We start from the raw sequence: 19,237 nt of genomic DNA, 5'->3' as shown, positions 1-19,237 counted from the left end.
CCCCTTCTCCCCCCTCCATCGCCCAGAGGAGACAGGCTGGGAAGGGCTCCGGCCCCGCACTCACCACCAGGAGCTGGCTGCGGCTTGGAGCGGGGCCCAGCAGGCGAACAGCAAGGCAAGCAGGGCCGGCAGGCTGGGCATGGTCCGCCTGCGCCCCGCCCCCCCCCAGGGCCGGGGAAGACCCCGGGGATCGATGGCTTCTGAGACGGGGCTCCCTGGAGGGAACAGATGGAAGGGAGGAGAATCAGTGTGGGATGGACCAGGAGACCCCGCTCCCCTGGAAGGCCTGCCTCCCCCCAGACTCTCTCCCACTCTGGCCTTCTCACCCGAGGGTCGCCCCTGGCCGGGGAGGGAGGAGGTGAGGAGCCCTGCTCAGGACCACTCCCTAAGGCAACTGGGAGCCAAGAGACCAGGAAAGAGAGGAAAACGAGACATTTCCATATCAGGCCAGAGACGCTCGGGATGCTGCGTGCGCACCTGCCCTCCTCCAGAGACGGGACCATCCCCTCTGCCCCTCAACCCAGGGATGCAAATGTTGTATGGAGCTAAAAGCATCTGGCGAGTCCATTCCCTACGGGTTCTTGGGAGCCTTCCCTTTCAGTCTGCACCTTCTCCCTTAAAACCGTTTTCCACATCCCAGCCCACAAGGCGAGGACATTTCAGTTTCTCAAGCCCACTCCTCCGGGAGATGTAAAAGCCGCCCCTGGGCTGTGCGGTGGTATCCCCCCTCCAGTGGCCCTGCTTCCTGTATGCTTTCCAGGGGCCCCAGCAGCCCCCCAGCATGGATGCTGGAGGAACTCTGGAAATGCACCCCTCCCCCGCTCCTCCCTAAGCGCCCATCCAGGGCACGACCCACACCTCAAGGCCCCTCAGCACCCCAAGCTTCGTGAAACTCTGGCTCCTACACTCTGAGCCCCTCCTTCACACACACATCTCACCGCTCAGCGCAGGGCTTCCTGGCTCTCCGGGAGGGGGCGGCAGGGCTTCTGGGTCATCAGCCCAGGACGTATTTCTGTTCTGGGGCCACCGGGAGAGGAAGGTGGCCGAGCAGGGCCCGGGGGTGCTGGGCCACAGCTGTCCCCACCCCCTCCGGGCTTTTCTTCGGGAGGTCCCAGCTGGGGCGGGGACACCAACAGGCAGGTGGCGGGCAGCGTGGGGTAGGGGGCAGATCAAAGCCAGGATTCGTCCCTGCCTCTTTGTCATGCAGAGCCGGCTCGGAAATGATCCGGCCTGGTCAGCCACTAACAGCTCCCCCACACCCAGCTTTCCTAACAGAACTCTCGCCCTCCCCGACCCTCCCCCCCCCATAAATCCTCCCGTCCCCCAGGGCAGGAGGTCTGTGAATGCCCGCCTGGGACCAGAGATGGAGCAGAGATAGGGCCGGCACCAGAAGCTAATGGCTTTATGGAGGGGAGGGGACCAGGGCCGGAGCAGGACGGGAGGGAAGTTTCAAAGAGTTTCCTTGTCCAAACACCCTGGACCCCACCACCAGCCCTTCTGGGGGACTGGAGGGCTGGGCGCCCCTCCCTGGGGTCCTCTCCCTCCACGCCCACTCTGCAGCAGGCCTGTCCCCACACCTGAGAGCCGAGTTCTCTCTCCCAGCAGGTGACACTTCTCATTCCCAGGTCCCTCTTTCTCAAGCCTGTCTGCCCCCCCGCCCCCCCCCCGCCCCATCAGGCCCCAGTGAAACCCCTAGGGCTCTGCAGGCCCCAGGTTCAGCCGAGGCCACACTGGGGCCCTGTCTCTGCGGACAGGAGGCAGGGCAGCTCTGACAACAGGCGTTAAGGCCAAACTTCCCTGGAGCTGCTAATCTCGGCTCATAAAACTCACCCGGGGCAGGAATCACCACCGAGCAGCTGTTCGGCCACCCTGTGCTCTCCAGCAAACTCTCGGCTCATTAAAATACATATGTGTATGTTTTATTTTACGTACAGTAACGTCTATGTTTCTGGTGCTCTGTGACAACCTGGAGGGGTGGGATGGGGTGGGAGATGGGAGGTTTGAGAGAGAGAGGGGGGATATATTTTTACCCGTGGCTGACTCACAGTGATGTATAGCAGAAACCAGCAATTATCCTCCAAGAAAAAGTTTAAATATATATATAGATATTAAAAATTGGGGGAAAAAAGACCCTACCACGTGTGCTAGCATCTTGCTGTACCTTCCAGATAGGTGGCACCTGAAATTGAACACTTCCGCTCCCAAAACACACACAGCATCTCTCAGGACACATTCTTTCCTCAGGACAGAGGTGACACCACCCTCAGGGGTCATCTCCCCTGCCTTTCCAGGGTGGAGGGGCAGGAAAGGCGGGTGTTGATGACTGGCCTTCTTGGCATGGGCAGAATGGAAGCAGAGTCTTGCCCTGTCCGGCTGGAATAGAAGGCTCTGAGGCCCAAGGTTTGGCCTGGTGAGCAGACAGAGCAGGGTTAAGCAGGCGGGGTCCAGGGCAGGATGCCACCCCCACCACCCCGCCCAGAGAGCCAGCCAGGTCAGATAGCTGCTCTGCCCTCCAGACTCGGTGTTTCATTCCCTCAGCACAGTCATCCACCAGATGTGCCCTGGGGGCCTGCTATGTACCTGTTACGCCCCTGAGTGCCAGAGACACAGCCAGAACAGGCAAGGACATGCTACGTCAAGTCCAATGAACCTCGAGGAAGGGCTGAGTGGGGACAAAGACCCAGAGTGAGGGTGTCAGTTCATCCTGAGTAGGGCCCTCGGGGGAAGCCTCCCCCAGACCCTCAAGTAGACTGATGGGGGTGCAGCCCTGGTGCCCGCAGGCCCCTCTGTGCACGTCTGTGATCACTCCCCTCTGTGATCCTTACTGAGACCTTTGTCGCAGCCAAAGGGGCGCATAATCGAATTGGGACTTTGCCAGCCACCGGTTTTCATTCCCTAAGAGGCCGTGTCCACCCCGTGCAGTTAGGAGACCCAGAGAGGGACTCGGGTGGGTGGAGCTGATCCAACAGTCCTGTCCTGGAAGGGGCGACTCGGTGCTGTCCACACACACAGTAGTGACGCCTGGGGACCCCAACCCATAGGACAAGCGCCTGCCACAGTCACTGCTGCCCTTGGAACCCCCACTGGGCTGCCTGCAGAGCCTGAGGACTGGAGCAGCTCAGGTGCCCCTAGGAAGTGTTGTCACCTCCCATACCTGCCCTGGGCCTCAGACAGCCCCCCCCCCCAAACCTGGAAACCTACCCAGAAAGAAAGCCTTTCTGAGGGTCGCCACTGGTCACTGTGTGAGCCAGCAAGGAGCCGTGTCATTCAAAGGCCCATGGCAGTTTTGTCAGCGGTCCTGGCCCGGCAGGCGGATAGCCTCAGCATTTGGGAGGGAAGCGCATCCCCCTGTGACCTCCCGGCCGCTGTCCAAGTGCTGCCCTTCGTCCCTGGATTTCTGAGGCTGGAGGAGGGGTGACCGGGGGAGGGGAGGAGGGTCCCAGAGCCACAGGCCTGTGCCTTCTGTCCCCCAGCCACTCCATCTGTATCTGCCACCGCGGAGAGGGCTCTTCATGGACCTCAGGACTCCTGACAACCCCTCCTGGAGTGCAGTCTCCTTCACCTCCATCCCACTTTCTGGAAGTGCTCTCGGCCCTGCAAGCCCCGGGGCCCAGACACCAGCTCTCCTGCAGCCTCACCATGCCCTCCCTGCCAGCCCACCCCTCCTCTTCATTTGAAAACTTTCGAAAGTTCCCAGCCGTTGAGCCCCCGAAACTTTCCCACCTGGCCTCCTTCTACCTCCGCTCTTTGCCTGAAGTTCTCACCACAGGGTCTCTCTCCCAGTCCCCCTCCTGCTCTCAGACAAGCCCTGCTCCCCTCAGGAAGGATCTCATTCCGAGCCTCTTCCTCTCCAGCAATTGAGCCTCAAACCACTCTGAAGTCCACAGTCAAGGTTCACATCCCCGCTAAAGCTGCTTTTGATTAATCCAGTGCCAGGAGGCTCTTTGCACTGACCTTAGCGCCTAGAGGGCAGTGTCCATCCTGCCCTGCCCAGCCCACATGCACTGCCTGGGGACCGTGTGTGTTCCTACTTCTCTGGCAGGTGCAACGTTCCCTGAAGGTACAAGCATGCTCCACCCTGCCTCATCCCCTGGGTCCCCCATCCTGCCCGCTGAATGTGTACCTGACAATAAACAGCTCCTGACTGATGACAGGTGACAATACCTAATGCTAGTGAGCATTTATTAAGTACTGTCTACATGCACTGAGCCAGATATTGCACCCATTTTTCTCATTTAACCATCACTAAAATTCTATGGTATAGGCCATTTTTATTCTCACTTTGAGCAGAGAACTGAGGCATGGAGGGGCCAGGTAACCTGGTCTCACAGCCACTGAATGGGAGACCCTGGCTTGGCAATGAGGCCTTTCCCTTCTCCCCCAAACACAGGTAAACACATGTACCAACTCTGGAGCCAACATTTTCTCTGCTCTGCCTCCTGGATGTTCACCACTGTCCTCCTACCAAAGCTGTCCCAGGACAACATCCTGACTTAGGAAGTGGCCCCAAAGCAAATGTTGATTAAAAACCTGCAAATCGTGGACTTTCTTAGTAGTACAGTGGATAGGAATCTGCCTGCCACAGCAGGGGACATGGGTTTGATCCCTAGGCTGGGAAGATTCCACATGTCTCAAGCAACTAAGCCTAAGGGCCGCAACTTCTGAGTCTGCATGCCTACAGCCGGTGCTCCACAACAAGCGAAGCCATCACGGCAAGAAGCTTGAGCATCGCAACGAAGAGTAGGCCCCACTTGCCACAACCACAGAAAGCCCATGAGCAACAGTGAAGGCCTAGTGTGAGCAAAAAAAAACAAAAAATGCTGATTGCAAAGTAACTAATATAAACACACACACACAATCACACACACATACACACACACACACACACACACACAGCCTGTGGTAGGAAGGAAAAAAAGCCAGACTTGCCCTCAAATAGAATGATATGCAGATTGAGAACAAGTCAGGCTACTTAAGGCTGGAGAAATTAAAATAGAATAAAGAGAATTTTTCTTTCATTTTTTCATTGAAGTATAGTTGATGAACAAGAAACAGAATGATAATTTTAAGGAGCTAGGGTTTTCGTTGCAGTGGGAGAACTAAGATCCCACAGGCCACTCCATGTGGCCAAAAATTAAAAAAAAAAAAAATCAGGAATCACCAACCATCAGACAATCAAGTCACTTAGACTAATATAAGGTTCTGAACTATGAATGCTTCGTGGGTGGGAGAGGGGACACAGGCTGATTTTCCAAACTCCCCACCGTTCTCTATTGCCTCTCTCCTGGTTGCTTCATGAATTCATTTTGCTTGCCAGTTTCCTAAAAGCTTTTAAGCATGTGACTCTGTTATTTATTTTTTATGACTCTGTTATTTAAAGGAATCTTAATATGTGTGGTGGTGGTGGTTTAGTCACTAAGTCGTGTCTGATTTTTGCAACCCCATAGGCTGTAGCCTACCAGGCTCCTTCATCCGTGGGATTTCCCAAAGATACTGGAATGGGTTGCCATGTCCTTTTCCAGGGGATCTTTCTGACTCAGGGATCAAACCCACATCTCCTGCTTTGCAGGTGGAGTCTTTATCACCGAGCCACCTGGAAGCCTACTATGTGTATTAAATATTATATTTTTATATACTACTAATAATAGTCATTTTACCATGTGAATAGTCTTTCTGAACTATTTATGATTCTGGATTTGCACACATGGGGTTTTCTGAAAGTAGTTACTTTTACCGGTTCTTCTTCTTAAACAACTCTGTTATTTCTTCCCAGAAACAGAGAGTTTGGATAAGTTATTGCCTCATCTTACTCTGATCTTCTTGTTCACTTAAAATCTTACTGAAGTTGCCAACCTCCTGCTTAAAAAGTGGGCGGTTTCCATTTGGAAAAATAAGATCGGTATTTCCTTCGTGTTTATAAACACACGAGATGCCTACTGCAGTTAAGAGAACTGTGGGAGCAGCAGCTTGGATCCACAGGGTGGGAACAGGGGTGTGGGACAGGCGTCCACCTCCCCCAGCCAGGCCCTGGGGCTGTGGCTGAGTCAGGACCAGCCGGACAGGCTTCCAGGGCAGAGCGGAGAGGATGGGGCGGCCGACGGTCCTAAGCCTGACCGCCCACACCGACATGCCCCTTGGCTGCCACGAACTCTAGATGATGCCCGTTGCCATCTGCAGCTGGTCTCCTGGTCTGGACTGACCCTCGGGCTGTGCTGCAGAAGAGGCAGGTCCTCAGAGGGAAGAAGCGCCGAGCATCCTTCTAATGACACTGGAGGCAGGAAGCGCTCATCCCAGGCAGAAGCCCCTAGTTCTCGGCTTCCCTAGCCAGCTCGACACCCACATTTCCTTCCCCAAAACCAGAGTCGCACAGGCGCCTTCGGGTCAGGTCTGGGGGTCTCACAGGTTCTGGCTTTTGGGATTAAATGACTCGTGTGGCTGCTTCTGGGAAAAGCAAGATCCCCAAGGCCCCAGGCAGTTGAGGGGGCTCTTTCTTGGTTCACCACTGAGATTCTTCTCTCTCGTGACTCTGCCAGGCCCCTTCACAGGCTCCCAGCCCTCTTACTAAGGCTCCCAGTGAAGGCTGCAAGAACAAAGGCCGAGCTGGGTGGCCAGGTGACCAGGGTTGCCTCATTGGGGTCCACAGAGAATGCAGGGGACACACAGACGCCCGCAGGCTCCTCGAATTCTGCAGCCCCCGCTAAGCATCCAGTGTCCATCCTGTGACAGACAATGACTGTGGGCCCATCGAGCACCACAGAGGGGCAGACAACAGATGAGTGAGGGGTCACTCTCCCTAGGAAGACAGCCCCACTGCCCTGCCCGATATGGTAGGCCACCGGCTACTCATGACCACTGAGAGCTAAAATGACTCAGCATTTCCCTGGGGTTCCAGTGGTTAGGGCCCGGCGCTTCCACTGCAGGGGACCCAGTTCGATCACTGGTCAAAGTTTTAAGATGAGGACCCTTGTAGCAGGACCAGGGTAGGAGCAGCCAACCAAAGCCGGCCCGAGGATCCGGCCCAAGACTGTCACCAGCGGCGGTGACACAGCTGTAGGACTCCTCGCCGTGGTTCAGCTCTGTGCCTCCCAGAGCATAGCCGACTTGCATTATGTGTTGAATCCAATGGAAGCACCACTTGGGGCGTGGAGGAGATGTCCATATTTATTCCCTTTCTGTGACAGCCGCATCCAATGAAAAAAAGGGCTACAGGGTCCACCCAGGATCTGGAAAGCCAGCTGGGCTGTTGGAGCTTGTCTCCATTTCTCCATGAATAAACATTCGGCAGAGGAACCCTGAGCAAACAATGTCGCTAATGACATGTGAAGCAGATGGGTCCCCAAACCCCACTGGCCAGGGAGACACCAGCTCTGCCTGGCTAACTGTAGCGCAGAAATGCGTTTTTGCCGAGGAAGGCCAGTGACTCTGTAACTGGACACACGCTGAAGTCCCACGGGGCGGAAGTGATGAATCAGGAGGCATCTTTTGACTCCGCAGCTTTCCGAAGCAGACCATGCTCTGTGACCATAGCCTGTGCCTAGGTAACGCAGCAGATCAGGTCGCAGAAAAGAAAACAACTCTCTCCTGCCATCTGGGTTCCATCAGCAAAATAAAACAGCACTGTGGGTTTCAAGAGCAGTCGGAAATTCTAGAAAACTGATGTAAGTGCCTGAGGCCCGCCGCAGCAACACGACTACCTACTAATTCCTGGAAGAAGCAAAAGAGAGGTGTGTCTTCTCTGCATTCCTTCCACACTAGCACGGTCTCTGCACCAAAGAGATGCACGTTCATAACAAGGTCCCTCCCTAATTTATATGTCAGTCGTATTTCAATAAAACAAATAGATTTAGAAAACTAACAGAGAGGAGAATTCTAACGAGGACCCTCTGCAAAAAATGCCCAGAAGCCAGCGCCTGCAAGTTCAAATCAAGGACACATTTGCAGGAGCAAAAACGAGGCAGGAGCGTTTTTTTTTTTTTTTTAATTAATTATATCTTTTTCGCTGTGCTGGGTCTTCACTGCTGCGAGTGGGCTTTCTCTAGGTGTGGTGAGCAGGGGCTACCCTAATTGCGATGCACAGGCTTCTCATTGCGGCGGCTTCTCTCGTTGCAGAGCACGGGCTCTAGGAGCATGGGCTTCCGCAGTTGTGGCACGTGGGCTTAGCTGTCCCATGGCATGTGGGATCTTCCTGGACCAGGGATCAAACCAGTGTTCCCTGCATTAGCAGGCAGAATCTTTACCACTGAGCCACCAGGGAATCCCTGGCAGGAACATTCTTGATCTGCGAAGGGCGTCACCCTTACAGATGCCACTGTCTGGGGGGCAGGAGCAGACAAGACAGCTAGGCTCCCTGGTCCACCAGGTAGCACAGGAGCAGCTGCAACCCCTCAACCTGCAGAAAGGCCTGAGCTTTTCACCCACAGGAGTGTGAAAAAGCATCCTGATGACAATTTCCAGCTTCAAAGGGTCAGACCCCTAGGAAAATCTCAGTACTGAAAGGTGTTTGCATCAAGAGAAACCAGACACCCAACCTGAAAAGCCAGTATCAACAACCAAAGAGTCAGTGGAAAACCTCCCAGCAGAGCCCAGAAGTATAATGGGACCTACTGGGCTCCACGGGGAACAGCAGGGAATAAGGTACAGGAATGGTGAAACAGCTGTATTTGTCCAACATTCAGAAAACATCCTAAAAGACAGAGGCAGATCCAGAAAGGTCTGCATTCTCACCCAGTCCTGGGATGCTCCCCATGACACAGTCTCTGCTCGAGGCTTTAAAAGACAGCTTCCTTCTCCCTCTCTACTCCCTACCCAAGACACATATTAATTAAAAAAAAAATCAGATAAAAGAATATTTGTTGTTGTTGTTCAGTGGCTCAACCATGTCTGACTCTTTGCAGTCTGCAAGTCCATGGACTGCAGCACGCCAGGCTTCCCTGTCCTTCACCATCTCCCAGAGCTTGCTCAAACTCATGTCCATCGAGTCGGTGATGCCATCCAACCATCTCATCCTTTATCAGCCCCTCCTCAGCATCAGGGTCTTTTCTAAAGAGTCGGCTCTTCACATCAGGTGGCCAAAGTAGTAGAGCTTCAGCATCAGTTCTTCCAGTGAATACTGAGGGCTGATGAAGAATATTTATTGGGTGCCAACTGCATACACTGTACCAGAGGCTGCAGGAAGTGAATGAGAAAGACAAACTCCTCGCCCTGGTTCAGCGAGTGCAGCCAGGCTGGAAATGTCCCGGGAGGGCATGGCAATCACAGAGGGTGGTACAAGGATTAGGGCCCCGTTCCCAGCCCTTTTCAATTCCAGGCAACCGCTGCCAGCGAATCTCTAGCTGTTCGGTCCGCTGAGCAAACAGAACTTGTGATGATTTGTAAGCATAGAAGTAAACCTCCTGTGACCTGTTAAGCCCCCTTTGACTTAAACAAACAAGCAACTTAAAAAAAAAAATGAAACAAATATACACAGAATAAAATGCACAAATAAATATACAGCTCGATGAATTTTGACATTTATGTACACCCACGAAACCACCACCAGATCCAGGTTCATCTAACCATGAAGCAAACCAAACTGGTATGCTGCAGAAACGTGGGGGAGAGAATCTCTGATACGCCTCTCTAGAGTTACTTTACAGCTGTTTTCAAGTTTATTTTGGTGTTTAGAGATAGTTTACTCTTTTGGGGGGTAAGGTGGAGGTGTGGAAGGTCCACTCAAGCAGGATCTAGAAATACTCTAACAGGCACTAGGCAACCCTCCCCCAGGATGGAATAGTCTGCTTGTTTAATTTTGCAGGATCGCTAATGTCTAAGAGATGTTCACAAAAACACTCAGGCTCCAACCTACAAAAGGGGCGTGAAGCAACTCAACTTTCACGTGGAACCGGGTACTTTCTCATGTAGAACACCGCAGATGTAATCCCTCTAGCTTTCTTATTTTTTGTCACTCATTGCTTTTCATGGTAGAACAGAAATGGCAAATAATGTTTTCAGGTCTTCAAGTGTCCCTTTTCTAGCTTTGTCTTAGAATTTAAATGAATGGAATAAAATATATATGTACGTATTTTTAATGGAGACTTCCCTGGTGGTTCAGTGGTTAAGACTCAACGCTTTCAGTGCCAGGGACCCAGGTTTGATCCCTGGTCAGGGAACTAAGTTCTCACAAGCCCAAGCCATACACCATGGCCAAAAAAGGAAACAAAACAACCCCCACCCTCAGTTTGGAACACAATCCATGCATCAGAATGGAACAACTGGCTCTCTCCAAGGACAATTTTTTTTTTTTACTTTATTTTACTTTATAATACTGTATCGGTTTTGCCATACATTGACATGAATCCACCATGAGTGTACATGAGTTCCCAAACATGAACCCCCCTCCCACCTCCCACCCCATATCATCTCTCTGGATCATCCCCGTGCACCAGCCCCAAGCATCCTGTATCCTGCATCGAAAATAGACTGGCAATTCGTTTCTTACATGATAGTATACATGCTTCAATGCCATTCTCCCAAATCATCCCACCCTCTTCCTCTCCCTCAGAGTCCAAAAGTCCGCTCTACACATCTGTGTCTCTTTCCAAGGACAATTTAAGATGATCAAATTTTGAGAACTTTTTCTATTTATTTTTTGATGTGCTGCTGCTGCTGCTAAGTCGCTTCAGTCATGTCTGACTCTGTGTGACCCCATAGACGGCAGCCCACCAGGCTCCCCACATCCCTGGAATTCTCCAGGCAAGAACACTGGAGTGGGGTGCCATTTCCTTCTCCAATGCATGAACGTGAAAGTGAAAATGCATGAAAGTGAAAGTGAAGTCGCTCAGTCCTGTCCGACTCCTAGCGACCCCAGGGACTGAAGCCTACAGGCTCCTCAGTCCATGGGATTTTCCAGGCAAGACTGGACCACTTTAAAAGTCTTTACTGAATTTGTTACAATATTGTTTCTGCTTTATGTGTCTTGGTGTTTGGGCATGTAGGATCTTTTTACCCCCTGACAGGGATCAAACCTGCACCCCCTGCATTGGAAGGCAGATTTTTAACCACTGGACCATCAGGGAAGTCCCTAAGATGATCTAAACCAAACCATGGATTCTTTTATTTTTCCCCTTCAAATTAAAGTACAGTTGATTTACAATATTGTGTTAGATGTACAGCATATCGATTATTTTTGCTGATTATACTTTATTATATGTTATTACAGGGTAATGAGTATAATTCCCTCCGCTGTATCCTTGTCGCTCATCTATTTTATACATAGCAGTTTGTATCTGTTAATCCTGTGTGCCTAATTTGTCCCTCCCCTCTTAAATCATGAGATTCCTTATGTTGCTTCAGTTCAGTTCAGTTCGGTCGCTCAGTTGTGTCCTACTCTTTGCGACCCTATGAATCGCAGCACACCAGGCCTCCCTGTCCATCACCAACTCCCGGAGTTCACTCAGACTCATGTCCATCGAGTCCGTGATGCCATCCAGCCATCTCATCCTCTGTCGTCCCCTTCTCCTCCTGCCCCTAATCCCTCCCAGCATCAGAGTCTTTTCCAATGAGTCAACTCTTCACATGAGGTGGCCAAAGTACTGGAGTTTCAGCTTTAGCATCATTCCTTCCAAAGAAATCCCATAAGGATGAAGAAATGCTCAAATCTTGGCACTTCCTATTTTATACTACATAACACAAAAATATTAGCATATTAATTCACACGGTACTCACAGCTTTCCATTGGTATAGGACACCTCTTCTTAGTAAATGCTGTGTTTATATTGGACGCGTTGATGGTCAAGCCTCAGCCCAAGAAGCGGGTGCACCATTTCTACCATGAAGCATAAGACAGGCTGCAGCTGGGGTCACAGTGCAGCTCGCCCACTTCTTCTCTGTCCGCTAGAACGGTTTCTTAGCTTTTATATTATTTTTCAAAGCATGCCAAATGTTTAGCATTTATATTTTAAATCAAGAGAATGGAGAACCAAGCAAAAAGAAGACCCCAAAGGCGGGGATTTCCATTTCCCCAGAGCACGTTTTCTAAAAAATTTTACTTGTTATTTATTTCTGACTGTGCTGACTTTAGTTGCCGCACAAACTTTTCTCTAGTCCTGTGAGCGGAGGCTCCTCTCTAGTTGCAGAGTGCCGGCTTCTCATTGCAGTGGCTTCTCTTGCTGCGGAGCACGGGCTCTAGGCCACGCGGGCTTCAGCAGTGATGGTGCACAGGTTTAGTTGCTCCGTGGTATGTGGGATCTTCCTGGACCAGGGATCGAACCTGTGTCTGCTGCACTGGCAGGAGGATTCTTTACCACTAAGCTGCCAGAGAAGCCCAGTGCTTTTTCTTTGAACATACTTAACAATATGTTCATTATTTATTTGTTTATTCCTCCCACCCCAACCCTCAGCACATTTAACAGTTGCTCACACCACTGTTTGGAGTAGCTGTTTTTCCTCCCCTGCTGCAGTGTATCAGTTACCACCCTCCTCACTTAGTGTGGGAAGTGAGCCCACTTTTGGGGACTTCTGCCCATGCCTGACTATCCTTCCAGAGGCACAGTTTTTTTTTTTTTTTTTAATGCATTTGGCTGTGCTGGGTCTTACTTGCAGCAGATCTTAAGTTGTGGCATACGGGATTTTTCTTTTTTTTTGAGGATAATTGCTTTATAATGTTGTTAGTTTCTGCCGTCCAGCAACGTGAAACAGCTTTTAGTATACAAAATCCCCTCCCTCGTGAGCCTCCCTCCCACCCCTCCATCCCACCCCTCCATCCCACCCCTCTAGGTCATCACAAAGCTCTGAGCTGAGTTCCCTGTGCCGTACAGCAACTTCCCACGAGCACCTATTTTACACATGGGAGCGGGGAGCCTGGTGGGCTTCCGTCGATGGGGTCGCACAGAGTCGGACACGACTGAAGCGACTTAGCAGCAGCAGCAGCATATATATAGGGCTTCCCTGGCGGCTCAGATGGTAAAAAATGTGCCTGCAATGCAGGAGACCCAGGAGCCATTCCTGGGTCAGGAAGATCCCCTGGAGAAGGGCATAGCAAACCACTCCAGTATTCTTGCCTGGAGAATCTCGTGACAGAAGAGCCTGGTGGGCTATAGTTCATAGGGTTGCAGAGTTGGACATGAATGAAGCAACTTGGCAGAGTGTCAATATGTCAACTGTCTCAATTTGTTCCACCCTCTCCTTCCCCTGCTGTGTCCACACACCCATTCCCCATGTCTGCATCTCTATTCCTGCCCTGCAAATAGGTTCATCTGCGCCATTCTTTCTAGATTCTATACATTTGACATTCAGGATCTTTGGTTGCAACATGTAAACTCTAACGTGACATGTGGAATTTTGCTCCGTGACCAGGGATCGAACCCGGGCCCCTGCATCGGGAGTGCGGAGTCTTAGCCACTGGACCACCAGGGAAGTCTCCAGACACACAGAGTTCTCATAAAATATCTCATACAAGGGCAAGCCTCCGTGAGAGGTTCCCAGAGGCTCTGCAGTCCCAGGAGAGACCCTGTGACCCTGAGAAGGTCACTTCTCATTCTCCGCCTTGTTTTCTCCGTTTGTAAAACCCAGAGCTGTCCTCATGTGTCCTCACCACGCCCTCAAAGCTTCAAAAGGAACCATCATCCAGTCTCTAGTTCCCCTCTTCTCCCCAAATGCTGACAGCTTAGTCCCCCCAAACAACTAAATCACTGAATTCTGGATAGTCAACAGCAGGCATGGACCACTTGGGTCAGTTACTTGATCTTTTTGGCTTTAAACAGTACGTGACATTTAGAAATCAATAGTAAACAACAAAGAACCTCACTGAGCTCAGCACTGAGACAAGTTGCTCCAACTTTAGGAAAGTTGGGACGGGGTTTCTGTGATGCTTTCAGACCCAGACACAGCAGGGAACCCGCACTTGGACTTACTGGCCCCTTTGGAGTAACTGTTTATCAAGAAAGTGTCAGACCCCATGATTATGTAAAGATATGATTTTTATCCTTCATGGGATGTGAAGAGTTAATACCAACAAGGCTAGATTGTGCTTTTTCACCCTTTGAGATTCTGGCTTTAACCCTATCCTCTAGGCAGAAAAGAAGATCTGGCTGTGAGCTCAGTGCCAGAGCCTACCCCTAGTCCTCCTGCGGGTCTGACATCATGCAAGAGGTGTAAATGCCCAGGCCCATCCACAGAGGACTTTCCAGCAAGGCCTGGCTCAGCGCCAGCACTATCCAAAAGGGAACAACCTTCAGACTCCGGCCTGTAAGGCTGCAGACAGCAGCGTCCTAGGATCTCGAGGAGTTACAAACCAGTGCTGAGTAAGATTGGTCTCAGTCCCCTCCCTGTGTTTGCAATATTTATCAGGATTTGACAAACAAATGAATAGGCATTGGAAGGACTGATGCTGAAGCTGAAGCTCCAGTACTTTGGCCACCTGATGCGAAGGGCTGAATCATTGGAAAAGACCCTGGTGCTGGGAAAGACTGAAGGCAGGAGAAGGGTACAGCAGGGGATGAGATGGTTGGATGGTATCACCGACTCAGTGGACATGAGTTTGAGCAAACTCGGGGAGATGGTGAAGGACAGGGAAGCCTGGCGTGCTGCAGTCCATGGGGTCGCAGAGTCAGATACGACTGAGCAACTGAACAACAGGACAAATCTGTGAGGATCCTGAAAAAAATGACCTTGCCCGGCAGAGAGAACAAGGCCCCAGGCTGGGGAGAAGCAGCCTAGCTAGCTGTCTACTCAGGTGGTGAAAGTTTGGAATGTACTCAGCCCTGGGATCTCATGGCCACGCCTGCTTCTCTTGGAAAAGGGAACTGAAATGGGTTAAAAATAGTCCTTCTCTACCCCCGTCAGCCCTCCAGAGAGAGAGCCCAGGGTGCAGCACCCAAGCCTGCAGACATGAAATGGCACTCACGAAAGATGGATATGCACTCTGTTCCTGTAAATGACTCCATTCATGTCGTGGTTTGAGATTCCACATAGGAGTGGTGTCACATGGTATTTGGCCTTCTCTGTTTGACTTACTTCACTCAATATGATAACCTCTAGGTCCATCCATGTTGCCGCAGAAACAGACTCACAGACTCAGAAAAAATGATGATTACCAGAGGATACGAGGGGCGGGGGGAGGATAAAAAAGGAGTTTAAGATGAACAGATACACAGTACTGTGCATACAATAGATAAACAACAAGGGCCTGCTATATAGCACAGGGGATTATATGTGATGTCTTGTAGTAACTTGTAATGGAAAAGAATCTGAAAAAAAACCAACCTGTATATATTGTGTACATATACGTACACATGTACATGTGTACACATATACACACACGTGTACATATATACACACATGTACACACATATATACACTTGTACATATATATACACGTATACACATATATATACACATATATACATACATGGGTCTTCCCACGTGGCTCAGTGGTAAAGAATCCACCTGCCAATGCACGAGCTGAAAAGAGATGCAGGTTTAACCCCTGGGTCAGGAAAAGTCCCTGCAGGAGGAAATAGCAACCATTCCCGTATTCTTGCCTGGGAAATCCCATGGACAGAGGAGCCGGGAGGGCTACAGTCCATGGGGTGGCAGAGTCAGACACAACTGAGCGACTTAGCACACATACCATACATCCATATGTGTATACATGTATGGCTGCATCACATGCTGTACCATTGAAACCAACACAATATCACAAATCTAACAGTACTTCAGTTAAAAACAAACGGTTAAAAACGTTTGAAACACAGGAGCCTCTCTCCTCTCTCCTCTCCAGATGCTCTGCCTAATCTTTGCCCTTTCCAGACCCCACCTCTCCTGCAGCCCAGGGCCACACTCCTCTTTTCCTAGCACTTCCCCCACACACACACCCCGTCCCCCCAACCCCCCGCTCTCCCCCCCCCCCCCCCCCCCCCCCCCCCGACTCCCGGGCTCCCTGAGGGTCTCCTCACCCCAGGTCACCTGCACTGAGAGGGGGCTGTTTCCTAGAAAGCGGGCTAATAGGGAAGCAACCACTAGAGGGTGACATGATTACACATAAACGTGCTCCTGGGGACGGAGCAGGGCCAGAGCTGGCCAGGCATCCAGCTGGAGGCCCGGAGAGGGAGCAGGCCTCAGCACAGGTGACCCACTGTGACGAGCACACTCATAGCAGCGTCTTCAGGCTCCAGTCATGTCTGTCTGTCTGTCTCTCTGTGTGTGTCTGTCTCACACACACACACTGACCCATACTGGCTGGCTAACCAACCGGGGTTTCAGGTGTTCTGCACAAAAGCCACTCCTGGCCGTGGTCCACGACCGTGAATGGCAGAGTGCACATCTCAGCCGCTCCTTTCACGGCCCTCCTTGCAGCTCAGCCAGGTGGGAGGGCAAGCTGACATGCCTCTGCAGGGCAGTGGAGCTCAGGGGCTTAGAAAGTGGCTCAAGACCTGGACTATGGAGCTCAAGTTCCAGTTCTGTGGGCCCACTGGTCCTGAGCACTTACCTGTCTGTGCCACGGCTTCTCCACCTGTAAATGGAGGTGAGCTGACGTGAGGAACAGCTAAGTTCATACTCGTAAAGACCTCTGAAGAACGTCTAACACACAGTAAAAGCTCAGTAAATAGCAGCTGTTTTCCGACAGCTAGGAGCTCCGCTAGAAGGTTTTGTGCATTATCCTACTCAATCCTCACAAGCCCCCAAGATACGAAAGTCACTAGTCCCATTTCACAGATGGAAACACCAAGGCTCCAAGTGGTTAAATAGCTTGTCCAGAGTCACAGAGCTGATAAGAGTCAGATTCTAGGTTTTAACTCAGAATCTGTCTGACTGAAAACCCATGTTCTGGGACTTGCCTGGAGATCCAGTGGTTAGGACTCCTCACTTCTACTACAGGGGAACATGGTTTCGATCCCTGGCTAGGGGACCTAAGATCCCACATGCCACGTGGTGCAAAGTAACTCAATGAAAATAAAATAAAATAAAAGCCCATGTTCTTTCACTACATCATGGGGAAAACTTTGGACTTTGTACCAGAAGACTCAAAGGCAAAAGATGGGGGCAAGAAGGGGAACAAAATTTTTTAAACATTATTTGTATTTTACTCAAAAAGGAAAGCCTTCAAGAAATATAATTTAGCAAAAGTTTTACAGCAGGAGAAGTTAACCCAGGGAACGGGAGGTTCTGGCAGCAGCACCGGGGAACCTGCTGAACATGTGAGTTCTCAGCAGCTCCCCAGACCTCTGACCCAAGGCCTTCCAAGTTACTCGGACGCACATGCAGGCTTGAGAGGCAGAAGGAAGCCCAAGAGCTGGTGCTGAAAACCCAGGTCAGAGGCAAAGGCGGGACATCTGTCTGGCAGACACTGAGTCTGGGACTGAGTCTTCCTGCCTCAAGGAGGAGAAAATAAGGGGCACAGAGCCAGGGCACCCCCATGTGAACGCCCATCTCAGACGCTCTTGTGAGTTGGCCGCTCTGTTCCTTTGACCTGCACATTACTCAGAAACAGGAAATAACATTTTTTAAATGTTTAACTGTCAGTAAGAATGCATCTGTGTAATTTGGGGGCACATCTGTGTAGGGTTTTTTGTTGTTTTTTTTTTTTTTCTGATGGTACGTACGTTTATAAAAGAAAAAAACCAGAAGGGCATTTGTTAGGTCCCTCCCAGGGGCCAGGTTCTGCACAAGGACCCTCCCTCTCCACTGGTCCTCTAAATGGAGGACATTTTATTTATAACCATCAGCCATTGGCACTTCCACCCCGATAACTGGTCACTATTTTGCAGTGTGTTTCTGTCTGCCCTTAGGGGCAGACACACCCTCTGCATCTCTGTCTACTCCAGGGCACAGAGCCGTGCACACCAGCTGTATGTACGTCCCCTGTTCCATCAAATGATTGAAAACTTTGCCCAAGTGTTCAGTGCTTAGAAATGGCTGCGTTTACAACACGGGTTATTCTAATTTTAGGGTTGTCATAGCTACCTGCTCGGTAACAAGCCCCCAAGGTGTTTGATATTAACATGGCACCCCACTCCAGTACTCTTGCCTGGAAAATCCCATGGACGGAGGCGCCTAGTAGGCTGCAATCCATGGGGTTGCTAAGAGTCGGACACGACTGAGCGACTTCCCTTTCACTTTTCACTTTCATGCATTGGAGAAGGAAATGGCACCCCACTCCAGTGTTCTTGCCTGGAGAGTTCCAGAAACAGAGGAGCCTAGTGGGCTGCCGTCTATGGGGTTGCACAGAGTTGGACATGACTGGAGTGACTTAGCAGCAGCAGCAGCAGCTGATACTTGGGGGTTTTTTATCCAAGTAATTCTAATCCTTTGGTTGGGTGTTGGAATACATGAAAATAGGTATGAGTTAACACGCAAAAGTTGCAAATGACAAATTTCAAGTGGTAGCCAATTTCCAGAGTAGACGGAGGGAACGTCCATCCATCTGGGGGTGACTCTCAACAGTCACTCTTTCTGCATGAGTTTTTCCAGTTAGGACACAAAAGGGTACAGTCATCCTGAAGTGAGGGCTCCAGCCAAACAGACCCCAAACCCTCATTTTTCTTGGGGTGGATAAAGCCCTTGTCTATAGGATATAGTGAACTAATAATTTGAGAGTCAGTAAACAAGTAGTTCAGAGAAGGCAATGGCACCCCACTCCAGTACTCTTGCCTGGAAAATCCCATGGATGGAGGAGCCTAGTAGGCTGCAGTCCATGGGGTTGCTAAGAGTCAGACATGACTGAGCGACTTCCCTTTCACTTTTCACTTTCATACATTGGAGAAGGAAATGGCAACCCACTCCAGTGTTCTTGCCTGGAGAATCCCAGGGACGGGAGAGCCTGATGGGCTACCGTCTATGGGGTCGCACAGAGTCAGACACGACTGAAGTGACTTAGCAGCAGCAGCAGCAGCAAACAAGTAGTTTGGGGGTGTCCCCAGCAATTTGTTGATGTGAGAACAATTTTCACCTATTTTTCCTATTTATGTCTTCATTTCACATTGTTTGCTCTGTTTCTTTCATTTTCACATAATATGGAAGATACTATATCTTCCATATTTTCCTATATTTTCATTTTTAATTGTTGCAAAATACATAAACAGTAAAATTTAGCTCATAGCCATCTTAAACAGTAGAATTCCATAGTGTTAAGTACATTCATATGGTGCAACAAATTCCCAGAATTTGTTCATCTTGCAAAACTGAAACTCTATGCCCATAAACAGCCCCTCCCCCTCAGCCTCTGGCAATCACCCTTCCAGATTCTGGGATTTTTCACCAC

General features: G+C 50.6%; 1 protein-coding gene across 2 annotated transcripts in view; it reads right to left on the bottom strand.

Annotated features, from left to right (window-relative positions):
• The window catches only part of WNT5B (Wnt family member 5B), an 86,548-nt gene that overhangs the window by 17,853 nt on the left and 49,458 nt on the right, over positions 1–19,237 (bottom strand). Inside the window, exons 1-2 of one of the 2 annotated variants that reach the window (XM_042247695.2) lie at positions 939–1,265; positions 65–215 (exon numbers count right to left, since the gene is read on the bottom strand). In XM_042247695.2, the coding sequence (XP_042103629.1) occupies positions 65–215; positions 939–1,203 (416 nt within the window). In that variant the 5' untranslated portion in view covers positions 1,204–1,265. Of the gene's footprint in view, positions 1–64; positions 216–938; positions 1,266–19,237 lie in introns of those variants that run through there. The other variant, XM_027968043.3, reaches the window with a different exon arrangement.

This window comes from Ovis aries, chromosome 3 (genome assembly GCF_016772045.2).
Source record: "Ovis aries strain OAR_USU_Benz2616 breed Rambouillet chromosome 3, ARS-UI_Ramb_v3.0, whole genome shotgun sequence".
NCBI lineage: Eukaryota > Metazoa > Chordata > Mammalia > Artiodactyla > Bovidae > Ovis > Ovis aries.
This window is presented reverse-complemented; position numbering and strand designations above follow the sequence as displayed.